The sequence below is a fragment of the Centroberyx affinis genome, unplaced genomic scaffold, assembly GCF_046629955.1.
Source record: "Centroberyx affinis isolate AG114_WGS23_722 - 3 ecotype Tasmania unplaced genomic scaffold, CSIRO-AGI_Caff_v1 ptg000582l_1, whole genome shotgun sequence".
Classification (NCBI taxonomy): domain Eukaryota; kingdom Metazoa; phylum Chordata; class Actinopteri; order Beryciformes; family Berycidae; genus Centroberyx; species Centroberyx affinis.
Genome location: NW_027279222.1, coordinates 140934 through 164276, shown reverse-complemented (window position 1 = coordinate 164276; position 23343 = coordinate 140934). Strand labels below are relative to the sequence as shown.

Here is a 23343-nt window from a genome sequence, read left to right as displayed (position 1 = left end):
TTCTTCCCTTCACCTTTTCTCCCAACGCACACGGACCACCACAACTTACCCCCCATATTGTTAAAAATCCACCCTTGGATATACACATCCTGTCTGAAATACAACCATAATGTTAGGAGACATTACTTTTGGTAGGCTGCTATACAGACGGGCGAAGCTCCACAGTAATTTGCCTGGAATGTCAACAGGCTTGTTTGGTTACATCTTGATTAACTGTTTGGAGGACAGATAGTTTAAGACATAAGAATTTTCATGAATTCTGTTTTCTTTTTTCTCTGGGCCTCTTTTGTCTGGGAGGACCTTTGTAAATGGCAGCGAAGTGTTAGCTAAAGTTTGGGCTTGCTAATCTTTCCGTGTTTCTGGATAGTTACCCATGGCGCTGCCCTCGTCTGTAAGGCAGTGTACAGGGCTTAATAACCCGACTGATATTACTTCCTGGTTTCCTACTTCTCGTGTTTTGATTGGCAGACAGCTTATTTACGTTGGCTAGTGCATGCCTTGTCTCGTCGTGTACTTCCCATGTTGTATCCCCACCTTAAAAGCTGAAATCTCTCTGCTTCAACTCCTTACAGTCCAATAATAGGACGTGCTTTGTCATAACTACATTTGTTGTTTTTTTCAACAACACTGGGTCCAAGGTAACTGTACTTTCCACTTTTCTCTGCAGGCTAGCATGTAGTTCAGACAGGTGTGACTAGACAGTTTGAAAAGTAAGAAAATACAATTTGTTACACTGTAAAAAAGCATTTATTACGCAAATATGAATGACAGATTTGCGTGCATGATGTTATTGTGTTGGAGCTCATGCGTGTTCACATTATGCACAACTCATCCTAACTGTTTCCGTCATTTTTTTGTGTATTCTCATAACAGTGATCTACACAATGCACAAAGAAGCTTTGCTGGCACGTAGCCTGAAGTCAAAGGGCACACCAACACTCCTTGGTGGCCAGCTGCCAATCAATGTGATCAATAACAGCCAGTACATACCTCCCTTGACTACTGGGGATCAGGTGACAGAGAAATATGTGGCAGACGATCTGCCCTCTGTTGATCATGCCATCCACACTGCACTGTCCGACAAAAACAAAACAATCCTACTGGTTGGTCCAGAAGGATCTGGTAAAACAACTGCTTTGGAGAAGCTGGTAGTGGATTGGGCCAAAGGAGAACACCTCCAAAATGTTTCGTACATATTCCAGTTCCAGTTCAGGGAGCTGAATTCTCTTGATGGGATGCTCTCCTTGGAGACATTCATGTCACACCATCACAGTCATTTTTCTCCTGAGTCCATGTGCCAAGTTCTGCAGAAGCCCGAGAGTCTGCTGTTTGTATTTGACGAGCTGGATCAGTACAAACACAGCCTGGACCCCTCAGTCCACACCCTCTGCTCTGACCCCAGACAGCTGGCCTCAGTGTCCTGTTTAGTGGCCAGCCTGCTTCACGGCACACTGCTAACAGGAGCTGCCTTTCTGGTAGCCTCTAGGCCTACGGGATGTCTGCAGTTTCTGAGTGGCTCCCGGGTCGACCTGCTGGGGTTTCTGAAGCCCCAGAGAAAAGCCTTCGTTAACGGGTTCTTTACTGACCCAGCTATTGCCAACAGAGCACTAATGAACATGGAGAAGACATTAGGCTTTTATGATTTCTGCACCTCCCCTAGATTTTGTTGGACAGTTTGTTCTATTTACAAGTCTCTGATGGATGCTGACGAGAGGCTTCCTGAAACATTAACTCAGGTGTGTGTAAGCATCATGGTCCACCTGATTCAGGTTCTCTCACTGAATGAGGCCCGCTCCAGAGATCTAGTGTCGGCCCTAGGGAAGATGGCCTCTCATTGCTTTCTTGACCAACGCTCTGGCTGCACCAAGGAGGAAATAATCTCCTTTGGTTTTCAGCAGTTCCTCACCTCTCAAAGCTCAGCGGACGCTTTTTTGCGACTAGACGGCGACCTGGAATCGGATGGATGCGTCTTCTCTTTCCACTCCCAAGTGATGCAAGAGTTCCTGTTGGCTGCGGCTTTTTTTTTGGACAAGTCGACGTCTGAGAGCATGAAGGAGATGTTGGAGAAGCATGAAGGCCATGCAAAGTTTCTGGATGTTTACCTGTCAGGCCTCTCAGAACCAAATCAGCGGAGGCCGCTAGAGACCCTGCTGGGGGAGTTTGACTCTGATCGGATCTTGGATTTCAAAAGCTGGCTTAAAAGCAGCTCCCAGGAGACACTAGAGGGGTGCTACAAAGAGAAACACTACCGCTGCTTCCGTCGGCTTCACCAAAGTCAGAATGAGAGTTTGGTGAAAGAGATCATCACCCCTTCAGCGCGAATCGGCATCAGCTACGGGGATGTGGGCCTCCAAGACTGTGTGGCACTGAACTATGTTTTCATGTGCCTTGGGGAGATGGAGCAGTTGAATCTGTACTGTGCGAAGGATTTGACAGAGGAGAAAGCAGAGATGCTGGCTCCAGCCATGGCCCTGTCTCAGAAGATCATGTAAGTCATGTAGAAAGTGCAACAAAAATCTGAAAATTGATATGTCCAGACATCCATCACCTTTGCTTTTTAGTAGCTGCATGTCTGAGTTTATTTGTGTTCACTGTACTTTACACTCAGTTTGATGCACACATCTCTATGTAACATCTCTCTCCTGTGTCCCCAGACTGTTACAGAGCTTCTTGAGACCCGGGTCTGTCCCTCACCTGGCTTCAGCGCTCAGTAAAGGAAGGACCAAGGAGCTGGATCTCTCTCATTCCCACCTGGGTGATGCAAGCTTCAAACTCCTCTGCACTGGACTCAGAGACTGCAAGCTACTCAAATTAAAGTGAGACTAGCCTGGGAAATTTTCAAATGTCCTTTATGCTTTATTTCTCAAAGGCAAAAAAAGCATTTTCAGTCAAATCAGTAAGTTGCTCTTGTTTTATATAGACTTGCAGTGTGCAGACTGACGGCGGCATGCTGTGGAGACCTGGTGTCAGTCCTGACCTCGGGCACATCCCAGCTGTGTGTGTTGGAGCTGATGTATAATGAGCTCGGGGACCAGGGCCTCACGCAACTGTGCCAAGCGTTGCGTAGCCCTCACTGCAAACTGCAGGAGCTTCAGTATGTGATATGTGTGGTGCAGTATAATTGTAGCATAATTGCAGGATAATTGTGCAGTATAATTGGTTTTTAAGATTTTCCTGTTTTTTATGTTACAACTCTGCAATTAAACTGAACAAAAATATAAAAGCAACATGCGACAATTTTCAAAATTTTACTTGGTTACAGTTCATATGAGAAAATCATTTGAGAGAAATTCTGGGCAAAGGAGAAATGCTCAGTAACAGGGATGTAAACAAACTTGTACAGAAGATAAGAGAAAAATAAGCTTTTTATGGAAAATTAATGGGATATTTTAACTCAGGAAACATGGGACCAAAACTTTACATGTTGCATTCATATTTTTGTTCAGTATATGTTCGCATCAATGTTTTCAGACTTTAAGGTTTGAAAGATAAACTCATTTTTGCGTTGTTCATGACCAGGCTGCAAACCTGCCAGCTGACTGCAGCATCCATGGAGGTTTTGTCGACGGCTTTGTGTTCTGGCCAGTCAGACTTGAGAAAACTGACCCTGACATACAACACTATTGGTGAAAGTGGAGTGGATCTGCTGTCCAGGTCCCTTCAGCATCCACTTTGTAAACTGCAGAGCCTCGAGTAAGTCCATGTTTTAAAAGGATCAAATTGAAATCAGTGTCTTTTTCAAAATGTTGAAAGAACATTTTATTATCCCAGGTGGATGTGACCAGTAACACCTCTAAAGGAATGTGTAGCAGGTTTGATTCATACAAACCTGTGATTCAGACATGCTAACCCTAATACTAATATTTTTCATTTATCTGTCCAGATTGTTTGATTGCCAGTTGACAGATGCGTGCTGTGCTAGTTTGGCTGAGGCCCTGAAATCAGAGCACTGCTGTCTGTTAGAGCTGGATCTGTCAGTGAACGATTTGGGCCAGGAGGGGGCGCTGCTGCTCTGCGAAGCCCTCAGTAGACCTGGATGCCCATTGGAGAAACTTGGGTATAGTCAACTGTTCTAATATAGTGTCAGCTTTTAAACACTTCCAATTATCTAGACAAAATCAACCAGTGTTGAATATTTGGTGAAATCCAGGATAGTGTGCATTGGTGTGAATTCTGCTCCTTCTTACAGCTTGACACGGTGTGAGTTAACCCAGTTGGTCTACGAGGTACTGGGTTCACTGCTGAGAAGTGGGACCTCTCGACTCAAGTCCTTGTCTGTAGCTATGAGTAGTGTAGGAGACCAAGGGGCCAAACACCTGTGGGACGCGGTAGCACATCCAAGCTGTCTGTTGGAGGACTTGAAGTGAGTCGACAAAGTCATTACATGGCACAACACCGGCTTTTATACCACCAGCATTTTTTTATCACATGATTGCAGAATGCAGAATTGCAGAATGTCCACTACTTCTACACTTTAATTATGTTGTCTCTTGTCTGTCTTAGTGTTGAAATGATCCATCTGACAGATGCCTGTGTTGGGGACTTGTGTGCTGCTGTGAGAGCCAGTAAGACTTTAAGGAGCCTGGACCTGAAAAACAACTTGCTGACTAACGCCTCTGTCCCAGCCCTTGTCCAGCTCATGCAGGAAAGCCACAACATGCAGGAGCTGAAGTGAGTGAGCATCATGTGGTGAAGGAGGAGGGTTGTTGATAAACCTCTACTTATAAACTTTATGTAATTGTCAAGATGCACTGCATAAAGGTGGTTTATAAGGAGAAGAAACACTTAACGCTAGCATCTAACGACTGCTTTTGTATCCCTTTCTTTCAGCCTGAGATATAATGACTTCTGTGAAGAAGCTTTTAACATGTTGGACCAGTGTGATAAAATAAACTACTGAAGAAGGTTGGATTATCATCTCATTATCATATCATCTCATCTCATCATCTCACGCTGCATCAAATGCTACCATGTTATTATACAGTCAAACTGACCATCCACTAAATGCTACATTTACAGCATAATAAAGTTATTCACACAACATGTGCACGACTGGATTTTATTAAATAAATGTTTTAATAAGAAACATATTTTTAATTTGGTCGTAAAGTGAGGGCAAGGAGCATATTCATTAAGGCACAAACAGTACATTTCCTACAGCTTTCAAATATATTACCAATTTCATTGATAAAGCTCTGTTTCCAAGTATAAAACGAGTTCTCACAATAGCAATATAATGCAACACAACCTAGTATCTGTCTTGTAAAACTGCTGCAAAACATTTCTTTCTGTATGTCTTGTATAAGCAAAAAGCAGCTGTAAACTTGACAGAAAAACAGTGATAAGTTTGTAAACCACACACACAGTTCCTTGTATCCGTTCCTCTCTCCCTTTAAACAACTCGTACTTCGATTCTGAAAGTGACAGAGGAGTTGGCGTGTCTTCAGGGCATCGCAGAGACAAGGTGGGTTTCACAGGCACACAGGAGGTGAATAAAAGCCACATTACAAGTACAACTGGTTTATCGTCACCTCCCAGCGCTCAGTGGTCATGAGTCTCTCCATTAACGTTAAGGCTGCCATTGTGGCTGTCCTTTGGTTTTGGGGTATGACCGGGGCTTTTACGGGAATTGGACACACCCTCCTCGTCTGAGCTGCTCTCGATGTCACTGCGGTCGTCCTTTGACACCTGTAAAAAGAAGCAATGAGGTGGAGATGACAGTCGCATTTCACCAACAGCACTTAACCTTTGGAGCAGCAAGGAATGCAAAAATAAATTCTTACACACACACACACACACACACACACACGCATGTACAGACAGACAAACAACCAGACATACCTTTCCCTTGAATATGGCTTTGATAGCAATGCGAGCGATGAGGTAGAACCAGATGACGTGAAGAGCCTGCAGGACCAACAGCAGCCCGTTCAGCAGCCACCAGGACTGGTACGGGCCAATGATCTCCCAGCTCTCAAACAGAACACTGTTAACAATCCTACAACACACACACACACACACAGGTTACTGGGGCTATCAATATGTTATCACAAAAATAAGTTGTCATTTGTCACATAATTGAGCTCTCATTGTCTCACCAGAATGGATAGATGACAAGTCGAGTGAAGAAGAAGCTTATGCTGAACACCACAAACAGGCCATCGCACAGCCTCTGGTACTTGGCGTAGTTGGCCAGTTTGGCAGCCTTGGGGAATAAATAAGGGATTAATCACTGTGATGAAGAATAATGATCTTGGTAACAGAAAGGCTTTCCTGTCAGACAGGTAGCACAGGTAGCAAAGGCTCTGATGTTCTCATTGCTGTGAAAGTGTTGGAACACAGCAGAAACTGATGTGCTGCAGGGGATCATTTCATATTCAGATATTCCAGGGTGTGTTTACCTGCATTTTGCCCTACAAAGCCTGGCAACGCCCTGAACCAAACGTAATCTTTATTGTCTTTTACCTCAAGGAAGATGTCGGACGCATCATGCACGCACATGACCAGAGTCCCTGCTCGCAGCATGTTGTTGCAATAGGAGAAGGTGATGAGGGTTATGGTGGCCAGGTGGTGGACAAGCATGATGAAGAAATCCTGTCATCGGTGGAAATGAAGAGAGGTGACAGAAAGAGAGATGGGTAGATAGGTTAATATGATGCTCAAGCTGGCTCTGCTGTACATTAAACACTCGCAGCTAGAAAAACAGCACAACACTAAGAATGCAATTGCCGGTTGAGCTAGAATGATCTTCACTTCTGGTCACATATTCACCAAGACTGGCTTTACAACACTGGCTGAAAGGGCTTATGTAAATACTGGGATGTTTGTGCTCGTGCAAAGAGGCAACTATAGAAGCATAGCTCTGTGCCTCTGCAGCACCTCAATGCCTAACCTGTTTTGCCAGAGTTTATTATCATGAGCTAATTCTAACAAAGTGAAAACAATGATTAGTGTGTGAATGGCATTAAAGTCAAGTCTTTTGTTGGCATGAAGTCATAAAGCCTGTTAACAGGATAGACCACTTAAGAAATTCAGGAAAAACAAGTGGATAGGAGAAGCTGGCATACAAGTAACAATACAAAGTTAAGTATTGAGCAAGGCTATTGAGAGGAGGCACAATAGTACTAGTTTCACGGTCAGGTGACTCACCTTCCGTCGGATGTCTGTGAACTGGGAAATCATCAGAGACCAATAGAAAGCCAGCTCAGCTACATAGTAGTTGTACTGGCCAGGACTCAGAGGCTTTGGGAGGGAGTGACACAATAACACCTTAATCAAATACATATCCCTGCAGACCGGGCAACTTATAGTGCTGAACAGATTGTCACCTTACAATATAGGTAAATGAACATGGCATTTAAGCAATTAGTAAAAAAAATAAGTTACCTGAAAAGGGTAGTTGTACCAGCATTGTCTGGTATCCCACATCCAAGGAGACTGCAGGAAACCACACAAAATGTGGACATGATTAGGCCTCTGATTGCTCAACAAAAGGATATGCTTGAAATTCCAGCTTTCCTTCCAGCTTTCAAAAAAAACTATGCAACATTGTTTCATTCTCTCATTAATAGCTTCAGGCAATGGATTCACAACTAAATAATATTCAGACTGTGTCATACTGATTAAGCTGGTCACTGAACTAAAGCATACAATATGCCAATTCTACTCACCACCCACAAATAGCGAATCGCATAGATAAATATCCCCAGATAGAAAGTAAATCTCCACCTGAAGTGGAACAAAAGAATAAAGTTAGGAAAACACAATAACGTCATATGAAATCTGCTTGAAATAGAAACATGCTGTTGTACAAATTCCCTTCTTATTAACTTGATGCACACGACATCGAGTCCTGAGCAGGAACCTACATGCTCTCACAGAACTTCTTCAGCGCACTGGGCCTGTCTTGGTTCCGCCGGAGGCGAAACCACCTCTGTATTTTCCGAACATCCCAGTCCAGCTGCTTGGAGAGCCCATCCAGTTGCCTTGTGTCTGGAGACTAAGGAGGACAGCACAGAGGAGTTATGAAATGACTTGCTTCTGTGAATGGAAAACAACAATGCCACTATGTACTACAGCCACACTACATTAGGTATTTACTTTTATTGTATTTGTTTATTTATCCTTTATTTAACCAGGGAAGTCACATTGAGATTTACATCTCTTTTTCAAGTGAGCCCTGGCCAAGAAGCCAGCATACATTGTTTCACAAAACATAAAAGACAACAAAACATAAGACACATGAAATAAAATCAACAGATAAAACAGTGTAAACATCTGCAAGCCTGTGCATTCTGAGGACAGCAGTTCATCAATCTGGACTTTAAAATTGATATCAAAGTGGTATACAATGGTCCAGTTGTAATGTATTTACATATCTATCATGATAGTGTTGCTGTATTCCAATGCATTAACATCAATGTTCAACTACATGGAGGATAATTTAATGAACTATAGCACAAACATGAACCTTATGTACCGTTATGGACATGTACACCCTCTCCAGGACGGCATTGGGCTGAGCTTGTCGACTCACTCCTGCCTGAATCTGAAGTATGCGGGCACAGGGCTTGGCCACTAGCCTATATACACACACAGATGGAGGCAAAAAAACAGGGCAGGGGCAGGGAGGGGATAAAGAGGTGGTGTGGTAATAAAAGAGAGATTCAGAGAGGGAGCAAGTCAGAGAAAGACATCGACTATCTTGGACAGGTTATGGGAACAGATGGACCGCTAGCCAAGTTTTGCCAAGGGGCTTCCTTCACTGACACGGACTGAAGAGCTTTCACAGTTTGCCCACAATAATTATGTTTGGCATGCATGCGTGTCTTAGAGAGAGAGAGAGAGAGAGGGGCTATAGAGGAGACACAGGCAAGCGATAGAAAGAGAGAATCCTGAGGAATGTAGCACCTAGTCTAAACAGAGGGTGATGAGCTGTCATGTGAGAGGATGGGAGCAGAGACAGAGAGAGGGGGTGTAGTCCCTGACCAAAATACTGATCTCTGTCATGGGATCATCTTGTTGAGTTGACCATTGTCTGCACTCAAGAGTCACAGCCATTTACAACTTCTCAGTCTTACAACCCCAAGGGAAACACCCCTGCAGACTTTGCAATGCCAAGGCAAACCCCACTTGAGATCTGCAACGATCTTACAACATGGAAAAATACAGACTGAATAAGTATAGGCTGGGCTTTGGCCTCTCCCTTTCCTTTCATCTGTCAATTCACTCTAAAATGAAGCACTCACACAGGAAAAGCTAGGTTATGCTTGAGGTGATCTTTCCTCTGAAAAGACGGTTTGGTGGCAGCTATGTACAGTTCCTTTATACAAGTTGGACTGATGAACACCTGGTAAATAAGATGTTGCCTGCTTAACTGTAGAGACTGTACAGAAAAGTTTTAAAGCTCTTCACTGAGGCACAAAATACTCAGTCTCCTGGAATCACATCGAAAATGAGGCTGCAAAATGAGAGTATGTCAATATGTCTTTTTGTTCTTAAACTATCAATAACAAAAGCAAATACTACCAGTACTGACCAAGTTTATTATTTGTCCCCAAACCAGAGGAATCAATTTGTCATGTCTGCAGCAGGCCTGTCACCTCATCACCTCACAGGAATGATAACATTGTTAAAAGTAGAAGTTGAATGGAAAAAATAAACCACCCTGAAAATTCACCTATTACTCATATTCTGAGGATCTTGCATGGTGCTAAAAATATGTATCATTAAAAAAAGAGAGAGGAAGAGAAAGGAAGACTCCCATCTGTGATGTCAAGAGACAAAACCTGCAGCTGTTAACAAGCTATGAATTGCAGAGTGAATTTGTGAACAAAGAATTACTTCCATGTGAGCTTTATTTCGCAACATGTAACTAATTTATGAGCCAGAAAACTGTCCACGTGTCTTCCCATCACTGTCAGTGGAACAGCTCAGGATTTATCTTCAAAATAAAGCGCATTGGCTAGTCTAGTCTAGTTTCTGGAGAGTTTGTGTTCATTAAGTTTGACTGAACTGCCCAGATCATGTGGTTATGTTTAGTGTGGATTACCTGACGTCAAATCACCATACTTCCATATTCCTAATTTACATGAATTTATAGCGTGTCAGTGGTACTCAATTGTGAGTTTATAGTGACCTTATCATACTTTATGGTATTTTTTTTTTTTATTTCCTGAGGTATCACTACATTCTCAGAAATGAATATGCCTGAAGAGAGTTAGATTTTTTGTTCTGTCTTCTATCTTTATAAAATGTGTTGGATTACTTTTTCGTAAGGGGTTTTCCTGTATGAGCAGATGCCACATACGCTGGAAAACACACAGCTGTGCACACACACGCACACACAGGCACCCAAACCGAGGCAAAACTAACTTCCAACTATGGCCCCAAAAAAGGAAACAAGCGTTTTTTTGGCCTACCTCTCAAAAACCAGTCGCAAAACAAGCACACAGACGGCCAGGGGTAGGGCGCACAGTATCTGGCCCACTCGGGGATACTCCACGCCAGGTGGTGGATGCTCAAAGTCCGCCCACGTAGCATTTGGTGGCAGCCAAAAACTCTCACTCCAAATCCAAGCCGAGATAGAGGAAATCATCGGGGAAGGTATTAAAAACCAAGAATAGCAGCTGGGAACTGACTTCTCTGGCATCCAGCGGCTCAACTCAAAGCCTGGTAGCTTTGCAGTGATGTCCCCACCTCCTCCTTGACATTAGCATCACCGACTCTGAAAAACTCCTGCTGAACTGTCCAGACCGCTAAATGACGACGACACGCAAGGCAGAAAGGCAACACCCACCATATCTCTGAAACTTACAAGCAACTTTTCCTGTTGAGTATCGTTAATGAATGGTCGGTTTTGCTAGTTTCCTAGGTTTCATTGGTTGAACGTTGGACGGGGCTAAAGTGTTCAGTGTTGGGGATTAACGTTAGCTAACAATTAGCTGACGACAGCAATTCAAAGTTTAACTTCTCGTTTGAGTAACCACATTTTGCAGTAGCTTAGTTTGTTAAAACAGTTTTTTCAGTAGTTAACCACATTTAGCCATGTAAGTTACTTTAATTTTACTGACAAAAGGTCCTTACGTACGAAAATACAAGAGGTAGGCCTAAATATCTTTCATTCTGATGTTAAATTTAAAAAAAAAACTTGCCCCTCTCTGACAAAGCATTATAACGTTAGTGATCTTATAGTAAACTTTAGAGGGATACACACAGATAGCACAGGAAAACTGTAAGTCCCTACAGGCTAAAGGCATGTTATAGCAATGACAAAGGAGATAAAAACACCTTCCAAGTGCGATAAAGTCACTATTGAGTACAAGTCCCTATTGTAAATATCACAGTGATTTTCACCAGGATGGGTAAAACTCTGACCTCCAGTGGGCGATAATCATAAGGCAAATAACCACCAGTTTTCAGAAAAGAAAACATTCGTTTATGCCTTTCCCCCTTTGAAAGACCTTATCCTAATATAATTTAGATATTAGATCTTTATTAGTCTAACTCCTCAAGGAGGAAATTAATTTTCACAGCAAATCAGACACAGATACATCCACACAATCAGATACAAGGCCACTACTCAGACACATGACTTGACATAGACCAAAACACTGTGACAGAGGGAATTCAGACATAACAAGAAGATAGTTCACATAGCTGTAGGGGGAAATAACAGTCCAGTGGGTTATGAGTCCAGGGTGCTATTAAAGGTGATGACATGGGGACAAAACTATTTTTGAACTCGGCGTGCCTACATAGTGAGACAAGTACTAGGTTGAAAAAAATTGCATTAGTTTAATGATATATGCCTACTATTTTTTGTCATAAATATTTAAGTCATAAAAAGTGAGTGAATTATATAATAGAAAGGTGGTTAAACTAAATTTAGGTGGGTTTACCCTCCACTAGTCTGTGGTTTTAATGTATTTTTATGCTGCAATGAAAAATGATTGTGCTATTTTATTTTCAGTTAATCTCATTCACTTTAAATTGAAGTTGGGGCCATTCAATGCTCTCTAGACCAGATCTCCTACCTTTATACCTCCACAGGATGCTAAAATAAAGATAGAGGATATACAATAAAAAGGATTTTGTGCATCGTCTGAAAACACAGTAGTAGTGCGGATTGGTTTTGTCATTGTCCATGTCAACAGGCAGGACAGATTCATGAAAATCTGTAGACGTTTGGCAACTTTATATCTTGAACTTTTACTTCACCACGACCAATCAAGTTTAAGATCTCAGGCCTGAAACTGTGGCCATAGCATACAGCAATCCAACCCCATGAGATCTGCTCCTATTGTCATATTTCGTTTTACTATGATATATGAAATTTCAGGCAGACAAGTTTTCATAATTGATGCAGTCCTAAGATTACCCTCCAGTTTCTATGGGAAACCCAAAAAGTCCCCCTAACTGAAATGAACAAAGCACTGACCAAACCAAACTCCTGCATGCCACAGATTCTCAACTTTGTCCCATAACGTTACATTGGACACTACAAAGTTCAGCAATTGATTATATCCTCAAATCAAGAAATATAAGTTGAGTTATACTGAATTTGCTTTGATAGCTGAGTCATAATTTAAAATTTAAAATAGATGACATGGTTTGACATAGATTAGCCATGTCTACCATCACCTCTAGCTGCCAACTAGCTAGCTACATGCCAACTCCATACCACAGCCCTCGTATCATTGTTTGTTGGTAGGGGTAGTCTTCTCAGTTTCCACTTCAAAGTTTCCAATGTTCTGCACTTATTCCATACTGCCAATAGAAATACATGAGTTGCTGCTGATTCTGCAGAGGGGAGGAGTAGGGAGTAACTAGCTGGGATGGCTAAAGGAAATAGCTAAATATTTTGCTTGATATTTATCTAGCTAGTTATAGTTAGGTTTCATACAGCTTGCTGGTTGATGGTATTTATTATACTTTTAGGGACATTCTTCTCAATTTCTACTCTTAATTTCACCATTGATTGATTTTCTGGGTGCAGCATTCTTTCATGTATCACCGGTCTGGAAAAACATGTGACACATGAGCTGGTCAGACTTCTACAGCCTCCAGCATTAATATTAAGATTATAATACCACCATGGCTAAATTGTTTTATTGTTTATTGTTGGATTATGGATATGTAATGGTATAACATTCCAAAATGTTATACCAAAAATAATTGAGACGGTGATTAGTTAAAACATAATATGACAAATGAAGCAAACTGATGCCAGATCAGTTAGGCTAACGCTACATCAGTGAATGAGCTTTTGCAACTTTAAGGCTGCACACAAACATGAAAGTAAGCATGTTTGTGTACACGTTATGATGAATTATTTAACTAAAAATCTGATGGGACGGGATCCCCCCCACTTCAGAAATGATGGCTACGCCTCTATGATGCATGTAAACAGGAACCCAAACCTGCATCACAACCTGCATGTCTGAATTGAATTTTGTGATGATGATCAAGTTATGAGTCAGACCAGAGTTCTTTGCTTACAGTGACAAAGGCTATTAAAATCACTGTGACATGTTTTCCTAATTAGGCTACTACTCTCTTGGTGAAATGATGAAAAGGTTAACTCTATTATAGTCCAATACAATGTTCAGTCCAAATTAGCTAAATAAAACAATATGGCTATATAGCACTTACAGTAGCTCCACCCTTCAGGATGACGTACCGTCTATCTATAGACCATCCTAAACCTATAGGCCAATAATTAGTTAATTTAAAGTGACAAAAGAGTGCCCTACATGGCAAAACAAGGAAGGGGGGTTGCACATACTTGGCACACAGTCTGTCACACTCTCACAGTCGCAGGCCCTATTGTGTGTCATCCTGTAGATTTTTACATCAGTACCAACTGGCCAGAGAGCAGCACAATTCCCTGAACAAAACCTCTCTGTGTTTCAGTATGCAGCTGCAGCTTCCGAGATGCCCTACTCGGATACATGACCTAGTGTGGAGGGGCTGCGGACTTCAACCAAAAGCAGGGGGGGGTCGTGTATCAGAGGACATTCGTCTGACTTCCAGTGCAGCATTTTAGTCATCCTCAAGGTATTTGTTCATTCACTTCTGCCAGATCTTTATCTTCAGTGGCAGCAGTTCAACAATAACTGGGAGGTCTGGCTGGCAGGCAGCCTCGGTCTTTGCTTGTGGTCTCCCCCTTTCCAGTTGGACTGTTCCATTTCGCATCTGAAAGATCAGATAGTTGGAGAAGAGTTCTTCATGTCAGGGACTGCTGTAGCCCAGCACATATAATAGCTCTTGGATCACCTAAGGTAATTTTCTGCTTTTTAGTTGTTATTGCTAATCTTTTATGATACATTTTCTGTGAATTATACTTCAGAGGAAATTTCTGAGCAATTATACAGGCTACTTCTAAAAGTACTTGTTTTCTGTTCATGGATGAACATGCACTTTTTGGGTTTTCCTTTAGAAATGCCATACAATTTATATTATTATTCTTACTATTATTCTACTTATTATTAGTTATTTAACTGAATTTATTTTTTTTTAAATGGTTTTATGTTTGTCAACATTGGCTCTTGATTTAGTGATATGTCTATTTCACTGCTCTGTCCACTGACATGACATGATTCTTCTGTCCCAGATAAGCAAATGGATGAGAAACAGCTGAACGACCCCTTGAATAATGTGTCACTCATTAAAGGTAACAGCTGTTTTATTGTTGTATGTACATGGGCAGACAGAACTGGAGGGAATGACTTGGCAGTGTTTTGCTGTTCTTATGGCTCTTATCTGGCACAGCATCTCTTACTGATTGAGATTATAAAAAAGGAAAAACAAACATCAGTGTCAAGACTTCAGATGATTGGCTTTAGAGCTTACAATGCTATAGAAGGCTTTGCTTTTTGGGGGAAAATTTCACTGGTCCACAGCTTATTAGAAGATGGAGTCTCTTCACACAGGGGCCAACTCGGATGACTAATATTGGTTAGCTTTGACATTTAGGGCGTCTGGAATCAAAATAGAATGTAGTGACTAATGCAATACGAATGTAATACAGACAACATGAAAAGATGAACGGGGACAGTCATGACTCAGACCAGTGTTACTGAACATATTGGTGAGTGAATGAATTTTGCATGATGAATGAATTTGTAATGCTTCGCTGCACATTATATCGGGGGCACAAAACAAACGGGCTCCTCACGACGACAATATTTTTGCCATGAGCAGTAATCTCAATTTGATACGGATATTTCTCCGTTTCAGTCACATACAGCACATTCTATAGCTGTAAAGTAACACCAGGCAGATTCATCAGCAGTTTTAAAGAGAGTCATTGTATATTATAATCATTCAGTGCAGGGCATGATAATCCTCTGATTCAGTTTAAAACTGCTGTCACATTCACTGGGAAGGAGAACCGGCAGTGGGAACGATGGACCATGATGGCTATACCCTTCGGCATTTGTGCTAAAAAAAGAATTATCCCTACTTTTTTTTCCTGTTGTCACTTTGAAGCAATTTGATGCTCAACAACCCAGCTAGTCTGAGAGGTATTTTTTATATACAGAGGAACCCTGTTATTGTTTTGTCAGGTGTCATTTGCTGACACTAAGACATAATGGCGATAATAACTGACCATGCAGTGTTACTAAAGATAAACACATCTAAGCTCTATTGGATGCCCTCTTGTCTGAGATACACACACACACACACACTCTCTCTCCCTCTCTCCCTCTCCCTCTCTCACATGCAACCTCTTTCAGCTGTGCACATACACTCGCACAAAATACACAAGTGCATTCATCTTCCACACACACTACACACAGACAACCCCACTTACAGGGAGCCCACTCACATTCTGATGCTCACTCAGCCACTCATACATATGCATACACACACACACACACATACAGACTCTCAGTGCTCCTTAGACTGCAAAGCCAGGAGAGAACATTCTGCCCTCTCATCCTCAGCCTGGCACACAGCAGGCTGGTCATGTGTTTGAGCCAGGGGGTGCCACCAGCCTCCAGCAGTCTGTCTACACCCTTTCATTTTAGGGACGTCTATTAGAATAACTTCATCTGATAGCAGTCCTAATGAAATGTGTGTATGTGTGTGTGCGTGCATTAGTGTGTGAATGTGCGCATGTGTATGAGACACAATGAAATCCCCGTTTTCCCGACCAATATAGCATTTCACAGCGATGTCATAGTCCTCTGATGTGTCCATTTATGGTGCACATGCTTGACCTGTTCTGGCTCTTGTTTTCTCCTCTGCCAAAAGGCTTGATCTGAGATGAGGTCACCTCTTTTTCTGGTCGTGGCAGATTAGGGGATCAGGATGCTCACTGGGTATTATTAAGCCCCAAAGTATTTGCGGAGCTTGTTTCCACCTCTAGAAAGCACAACATACCCTTGACAACGATGGCTAGTTCTTTCCCTCTGTGTATTGTTTAACTTACTGTTAGCAAGCAGTGTTGATGTGCCAAAGAAACAGCTCATACGCTGCTGGGGTAATGGACAATTTGGAATGAAGACTTGGGTAGACTATTCAGATAATGCATTTGTGTCTATTTCTGGGTTAGCAATTAGTTTATGTAATAGGCCCATTTTTACTGTCTTGGGAAATTATCCAGTATGTCAGCCCTGGTTAAATATTTGGGACTGAAGCAAAATTAACAAGGCAAGACATTCAGTTATCATAGTTCTATTTTAGTGGCAACTTACAGAATTGCTGATTACTGCTTAAAGTACCATTCTGCACTCAGCTTTACTTTATAGTGTGCTCTGTTTACTATGCAGGTAGATAAGCTAATGTAATTATGAAAGTCTACCCTTACAGTTAGTAGAATAGATCTTCTACCTCGGGTAAACACTTTCGCTCTGCATTTTACTCAGATGAGCTTCACCGGTCAAACACGGGGTCATCTGGTGACTCAGAGAAAATCATCCAGCGCTTGAATGATGAACTTCGAGAAGCCCAGGAGCTAGCCAACACCGAGAAGCTCAAATGCATGGAGCTACAAGGTATAGAATACAAATATCTTGATGTCAGACTCTGAAGGCTCTGAAATACGATTTGATCACTTATACAAATTGACTTATACTTTTTGACCTGATGTCCTTACAGGTCTCCTGGAGGACGAGAGAAGAGAAAATAAGTATCAAGCTGACGAATCTGTGAAACAGATAAAACTTCTTCAAGGTAAGCCTGTGTGTTGTTTGGAGCTGCCTGTTGCCTTTTGGGGTATGTGCAAGTTGCAGATGGGCAGGAATGTTTTTGGGAGAGCTGTATTGGAGAGTTTGTGCTTCTTCTCACTTAAAATAGCTTAAACATACTGCCATCTTCGCTTGATATAAATCCTGGTATATATGTTTGTAATCTATAATGAACACCAACTGTGGTGTGGGCAGGCCAGCTGCGGCAGCACCAAGATGAAATGGGCATTCTCAGAGAGCAGAAAGACAACGCCTCCTCAAGTTCACGTGATGAGGTGCAATCACTGCAACGTGCCCTGGAGGCAGCCACATCTGAACGGGAGCGTGAGGTCACTGCTATCCAGACTACCCTAGCAACTGTCACCAAGGACCTGGACAAATGGCGTCAGGCTGCCAACAAATATGAGCATGAGATTGACAACCTGCAGGGTGACCTTCAGCAACAGAGCAAGCAGTGGCAGAAGACTGCAGAGATACAAGGTACTACATGGTGCAAATACACATATTGATACACAACATAATGATAATAGTTGGTGAAAATGACATTTGTGACACAATGGTAATAATTGTAATCATCATAATGTCTGCTATTGTCAATTGCCATATATAAATTAAAGGGATAATTTGCCCTGAAACAAGTATGTACAACTCAAACACAAAATTCTAATCCAGATAATCAAGATTTTAATTCTGGGGTTGCTTCACTGACAGTGAATGAGAGGCTTTCATAGTAGCAGTTAACAGTTTCAAACCAGAAACTTGCATCCCAGAAAAAATATTATTGTGGGTACCATCAGTTCCAACAAAGTCATACTCCCACTCCAGGGGAGCAATTTGAAAAAGTGTTGCTTAATGACCTCACGGTTTAGAGGTATAGCTCTTTTGTTTCTAGCTATAAGAGACTAGGTTGTCCAAGACCACAGGAAAATGTCAGTGTATTATTATAAATATGTTTTGTTCTGAATCATTCTATGAGCTGATTCAGATAAGAGTCTCTGCTTAAAACAACAATATAAATGTAAATTACTTTATGCTGTAGTGTCATAATGTACATAAAGCCTTGAATGCTTTCCACAGCCGGTGAACTGCAGTCCATGCAGAAGGAGTGTAACGGCCTTCAGAAGGAGTGTTCTGCCCTGCGATCTGAAAAACAGGACATTGCGAATAAGCATCAGAAGGAAAAGAGCAGTCTGCAGAGTGAATGTGCTGCCCTCAGGGCCGAGAAGGAGGAACTCCTCAAGACTCACCAGAAAGAGAGGAGCAACCTGCAGAATGAGGCCGCCGCCGTGCGCTCTGAGAAAGAGGCAATGCTGAAGAAACAGCAGCAGCTAGAGAAGGACTTCGCCAGGTCAGGGCAAGAGCTCAACTCCACCCCCACCTCCCTGCTCTCTCTGTCTCATTTGCTACACTCTAGCGTCCATTTTGCTGTTTATACCTGACATTGCTCTCACCCTGATCCTCCACCTCCTGACCTCCTTGTTTTCTTGTCTCTGCTAGTTCACGTGCCCAGAATGATGAGCTGAGCAATAGCCTTAAGGCCCTGGAGAGATCCCAGGAGGAGCTGGAGAAGAGGCTGGGGGCCCTGAAGCTCCAGCACCAGCAGGACAGCACCAAGCTCCAGACCCAGCTGGATGAGGCAGACAGCCGCACCAAGGACCTGCAGAGAGAGGTAAGCTCTCAAAACAAATCGGCCTCAAGCTAAGGAACCGGATCCTTTATCTGTCTGTCTGGACCAGTTTTCATTTATTCACTGCGCTTGACTTTGTAGTATCTTGAGGTCATTTCTTTACCAGTAAACAGGATTTGATGTTACAATCCTCTGTGCCATAATTCAGGGAGAACATTCATACAGTGGCCTAATTAATTCAAAAGAATAATGTACTAACCCACAAATAGTGTTCGCACAGGACATCAGGCTGCAGCATCATAAATCTACAGGACCGTCAGACAGGCAACACCATTCACCAGCCACCTAATCTAGATGTTACTAGGTTGAGTGAGTGTGGGTGTGTCACTGGGGTTATGAAGTGGGCCCCTCGCATCACAGATGTTTTATTGAATACCTCCAGATAGCTCACAGTGTATTCCAGCGTCCTGGCGCCACCCTGCTGTGCTGTTCCTCTGTACCTCAGCAACCTAAGATCTGAGAGCCTGACCTCTACATGCCCAATCCATCTGCATTATCAAAAAGAGAAAGAAGTGTGTGTGTGTGTGTTTGGCAAAGTGTGGTGTTTGGGTTGGGTTAATGTTATCTAGCCACATACAAGTAATAAAATATATATATATATACCAGCAGCAAGCATAGTACTAACAAACAAAATATTACATACAAACTTACCACCAATCTAGCAAAACCGATATGCTACCAAGCCAATTTATCAGCATACTAGCAACCCACTATACAAGCAAATGTATTTCTAACAAACTATATTTGCAAACCTACTAACATGCCAACATATCAACATGCTAAGAAATATATACCAGCAATATACCAGCAAACATGCTACCAACAAACAGCCAAAGCAGCCATGCTAACAGCAAACATTGTCAGCTAGCATGCTAAAAGCAAACAAAAGCCAACAAGCCAACATAAACAATGCTAAAACATCTGTATACCAGTATGCATACTACCAAAAACCAGCAAGCATGCCACAAAGCATTTTCACCATATAACACTCAAGGGCATCTACTACATCAGCAACTTTGTGCCCCAGTCATTGTGCTTCCTCCTTAGCCAGATCCACACTGAAAAGACACCGAATTGAATGAAATTGACCTTTTGTTGATTTCATATGAAAACTGTACTTTGCTTTATGCAGTATGAGGAAGCTAAGACCGAGCTGTCAGACCTTAAGGAGAAATATGAGAAGACTGAGCAGGAAAAACAGTCGATCGCAGATGAGCTTCAGGAGTGCCAAGCCAGCATGAAGATTTTACAGGAGAAAGGAACGAAGGTGAGCGCTGTTCTGTCCATACAACAGGAAGAAAGAGGCATTCATGTTTCTTAACAAAATCATGTTTTATAAATGTTGTTAAAATATTATTTTAAAAACCATAGCTATTATTGGCATAGGAAGCAAACATCCTTGAGCATGAGCTTTGCTTTCTCAAATTTTGCAACAAGAGCATACTGAACGCCAATTCATTGCGTGAAATATCTTCAGGCATAAAAAAGTGAATCTCTGGATAGATTCACAAGAACATTTTTTATCTCAGCACACCTGCTTCCCTCTACTCATCCACGGTCCCATTACTGTTGCTTTTAGACGATGACACAAACCCTTGTGTGACTTTGAGATTTGTATACACCAATTACAGACTGAAGGGTTTATTAATATGCCCAACTAAAGTATGTCCCTTTGCAGTTGATTACTATAATATCCCTTCCCTCCTGTAGACTTCCCTATTGCTGCCTGTTCAAGCCGTAGTCATCGGCCTTATCCTGGCTTTGCTGTATTGGTGCTTCGGCGCATTGTGGTAGAAAGGTACACATTACTCCTGTCAAGTCGGCCTACATCTCTCATCCTCATCACTCTCTTTTAGATCATTGCATGACTTAATCAGGTCTTCCTCATTCCTCAGAATCCCTCCCTGTGGGAAACTCCAAAAATTGTCTCTTCTGAAATCTAACCTTTCTAATCATACAGTGTCAACATCTGACATCTGCTTGTCTTGTCTGGATGGCTAATATCTAACAACGGGGCTCGGATGGGCTTGTCTTTCTCTATCTGAAAGAGCTGTTTATTTAACCCACGTTTTCTGTGCACTGCATTCGTCTCAGTGGCGAGCTCCCTCTGTCAAAGCTTTGGCCAGTTTTGGACGGGCAGTTTGATCCGGTGATGCTCATGTTTCCATCTCTGTGTCACCGCTTGTTTCAGAACCCGTGGATGATCTGGGGGCCTGCGGTCGCTGTGGCTCTAACAGCTGTGACTGCGGCTGTGCTCTTCAGGACCTGAGGGCAACACACGCAAACACTCGTCCCTTGTCGTCAGATTTCTCCACCCTGAAACCGAAAGCCCTCGCCTCCTTATCATATCTGCACTATTACTTAGGAGGGCTCGTACTTACACTGTTTAATTTTTAAGATGCTATATTTTAGATGGCAGAGAAGTTAATAAAAGAATGTCAGTTATGTGTGCAAATGATGAAGTTTGATCTTTGTACATTTATTATTTTAGGAAATCTAGTGGGCCCATTTTTTTTTTTTTTACCATTTTGCAATAGGACTTATAGAATATCCAGTAATGAATGTAAAGATACTATACACTCTTCACTAATATATGATGCTGCAGATGGATCACCTGGAGGTCCAACCGCCCTAAACACAGCACATCTATGTAATTGTCAAATTAATCAAAATTGTCACAGTAACGTAGCCCATAATCGAGTCCATGATGAATGCCCTTAGTTAATGATTCATCAGTATTTGGTTGTGGTGTGCACTGCTAGGATAAGATATTTTTATCTGTTAACATAACCAATCAATATGAAAATGGATATCAAAATATATCAGTATAGACTCCATAAGTCTTGTGAAGGTGAAACAATTGAGAATTCCACTCTGACCCTTTTTCTACTGTTCTGCCCAGTCAGCACATACTGGGGAAGGTACTGAAGCAGAGAGTTAGGGACAATATGTTGAATTTATCACCTCTTGTGGTGCTTTACCCAGAACATTCAAAATGTAACTGGCCCCGAAACCATTTTTGTTTTTTCATGTGTGTTGAGTGAAGTGAGCCAACAGCATTTGATCTGTGTAAAACTGGCAAGTTTTCCCTCACTGACTTACAGGATCTAGTACAGGATTGTTAGTATCCACCTCCCTTGTGTTTGACTTTTGGTTGAAGGTGTTTTTGTTGTTGAGTTTTTTTCCATTTTAACACACATTTGCTTCCAAGCCAGCAAAATAATGATGATAAAATATTAAAACCATTCAAGATACTTTCTTTCTATACATCATATTACTTTACTGGCTACACCTTGAACCCACACTGACATTTCTTTATTTCTGAGGAAGCTCAGATAGAATAAGGAACAATACTGTCCAGAGTCTCTTTGCACAGCATTGGTTTTTCCCATGAAGAGGCTGGTGGTGAGGTTAAACTAGTTGCAACAGACATGTTATTGATGACAGCAATCCACCATACATGCATTACTTGATTACCAAAGGGAACTCTGTAGCACATAGAATCACAGTTTTATTTAAATTAATGGTATTTATTGACGTATCACATCCTATCAGTAGCCACCACTCGAAACAGGTGCAAAATACTTGATATGTTATGGTTTATGAGATTGACGTTAACACTAATCTTGACCTGTTACTGTAAGTAAGCCCAAACCTAAATTTGGTATTCATTCAGAATTTTCTTTTGGTTAAATGTTTGCATGCATTTTACATTACATGATTCTTGGGAAAATCAAGAAAAAAAGAGATAAAAGAATTGATTCACTGTATTTGATTTTGACTTTGCTTATTTCCCTGTAAATAACTGTGCAAAATGTATATTGTAAAGAGATGGAAAGGTATAGTTTCTTGTGTTCAAAGTTTATGACTAATTGCTCTAAAATGTAAGTGTGACCTCAATTAAAGATCATAACCTTATAATTGCATTTTTTAGTCATTGCCTATTGCCTACAGTCTTTGAAGTAGTAGTTGTGTTTCAGGCCCCTTGTGATCATACTATAATATACCATGAGATGAAGTCATACCTCATGTTAGGTTTGTTCTCACGCATACACATACACACACACACACACACAGGGCACAGTTGAACATGTAGGTTAAGCCAGTATGCTCTTGTGTTATGACTGATTTCACCAGTTGTGGATCTTAGTAATAATTGCGCACTCTTTCCAGTCTATGGATGTTTGATACAGCTTAAAAGTCTGCGTGACTAATCATGCAGAGATTTAGTTTTATATTACCATCATTCCATTTGGGGAAACTAATCAAAAGAAAGTGTTTTTAAATGTGTTCTCTGGCACTGTAGGGGGTTTCTCCTCTCCCTCCTTCACTCTTCCTTTCTCTCTCTCTCTCTCTCTCTCTCTCTCTCTCTATCTCTCTCTCTCTTAATCCCTTTCTCTCTTCTACATCTTTCCTCGCTCTCAGTGTTGTCATGCCATCCATCTGGATGAGTCATGTGCA

The 23343-nt window shown here is 41.8% G+C and overlaps 3 protein-coding genes across 8 annotated transcripts; 2 read left to right on the top strand and 1 right to left on the bottom strand.

Moving 5' to 3' along the window:
• The first annotated feature begins 528 nt into the window (after positions 1-528).
• Positions 529-5033, top strand: LOC139643336 (NACHT, LRR and PYD domains-containing protein 12). 2 transcript variants are annotated; one of them, XM_071518464.1, is made up of 9 exons: positions 529-638; positions 874-2488; positions 2655-2816; positions 2921-3094; positions 3520-3693; positions 3884-4057; positions 4190-4363; positions 4504-4671; positions 4831-5033. In XM_071518464.1, the coding sequence occupies exons 2-9, from the start codon at positions 885-887 to the stop codon at positions 4898-4900; spliced, it is 2700 nt and encodes an 899-aa protein (XP_071374565.1). In that variant the 5' UTR covers positions 529-638; positions 874-884; the 3' UTR covers positions 4901-5033. The 2 variants fall into 2 exon arrangements, with proteins under 2 accessions (XP_071374565.1, XP_071374564.1); XM_071518463.1 differs by lacking the exon at positions 529-638 and adding an exon at positions 667-710.
• Positions 5034-5058: 25 nt separating this feature from the next.
• LOC139643335 (ceramide synthase 5-like) lies at positions 5059-10877 on the bottom strand. Of its 3 annotated transcripts, none has more exons than XM_071518460.1 (10): positions 10422-10877; positions 8471-8582; positions 7869-7999; positions 7671-7728; positions 7387-7437; positions 7150-7242; positions 6466-6594; positions 6099-6205; positions 5818-5998; positions 5059-5688 (listed from the first exon to the last, which is right to left on the bottom strand). In XM_071518460.1, the coding sequence occupies exons 1-10, from the start codon at positions 10649-10651 to the stop codon at positions 5542-5544; spliced, it is 1239 nt and encodes a 412-aa protein (XP_071374561.1). In that variant the 5' UTR covers positions 10652-10877; the 3' UTR covers positions 5059-5541. The 3 variants fall into 3 exon arrangements, with proteins under 3 accessions (XP_071374561.1, XP_071374562.1, XP_071374560.1); XM_071518461.1 differs by having other exon boundaries at positions 5060-5688; positions 5842-5998; positions 10422-10871; XM_071518459.1 differs by having other exon boundaries at positions 5061-5688; positions 5842-5998; positions 8480-8582; positions 10422-10868.
• A 3143-nt stretch (positions 10878-14020) lies between these two features.
• On the top strand, positions 14021-22717 carry slmapb (sarcolemma associated protein b). Of its 3 annotated transcripts, XM_071518483.1 has the most exons (12): positions 14021-14058; positions 14138-14282; positions 14615-14674; positions 16875-17003; positions 17107-17181; positions 17391-17675; positions 18273-18392; positions 18450-18543; positions 18693-18864; positions 20015-20149; positions 20593-20680; positions 21074-21202. In XM_071518483.1, exons 3-11 carry the CDS (start codon positions 14623-14625, stop codon positions 20674-20676), a joined length of 1146 nt encoding a protein of 381 aa, XP_071374584.1. In that variant the 5' UTR covers positions 14021-14058; positions 14138-14282; positions 14615-14622; the 3' UTR covers positions 20677-20680; positions 21074-21202. The 3 variants fall into 3 exon arrangements, with proteins under 3 accessions (XP_071374584.1, XP_071374582.1, XP_071374583.1); XM_071518481.1 differs by having other exon boundaries at positions 18273-18543; XM_071518482.1 differs by lacking the exon at positions 20593-20680 and having other exon boundaries at positions 18273-18543; positions 21074-22717.
• The last annotated feature ends 626 nt before the right edge of the window (positions 22718-23343 follow it).

Coding starts and splice junctions, on each gene's coding strand:
- slmapb (XM_071518481.1), top strand. CDS start 14,623: ATGGATGAGAAACAGCTGAACGACCCCTTGAATAATGTGTCACTCATT. Junction 18,544..18,692: donor CTAGAGAAGGACTTCGCCAG/GTCAGGGCAAGA, acceptor TGTCTCTGCTAG/TTCACGTGCCCAGAATGATG. Junction 18,865..20,014: donor CCAAGGACCTGCAGAGAGAG/GTAAGCTCTCAA, acceptor TGCTTTATGCAG/TATGAGGAAGCTAAGACCGA.
- LOC139643336 (XM_071518463.1), top strand. Junction 2,489..2,654: donor GCCCTGTCTCAGAAGATCAT/GTAAGTCATGTA, acceptor CTGTGTCCCCAG/ACTGTTACAGAGCTTCTTGA. Junction 4,364..4,503: donor TGTCTGTTGGAGGACTTGAA/GTGAGTCGACAA, acceptor TGTCTGTCTTAG/TGTTGAAATGATCCATCTGA.
- LOC139643335 (XM_071518460.1), bottom strand. CDS start 10,651: ATGCCAGAGAAGTCAGTTCCCAGCTGCTATTCTTGGTTTTTAATACCT. Junction 8,000..8,470: donor TGTCCATAACGGTACATAAG/GTTCATGTTTGT, acceptor TGTCCTCCTTAG/TCTCCAGACACAAGGCAACT. Junction 7,243..7,386: donor GGTACAACTACCCTTTTCAG/GTAACTTATTTT, acceptor TCCCTCCCAAAG/CCTCTGAGTCCTGGCCAGTA.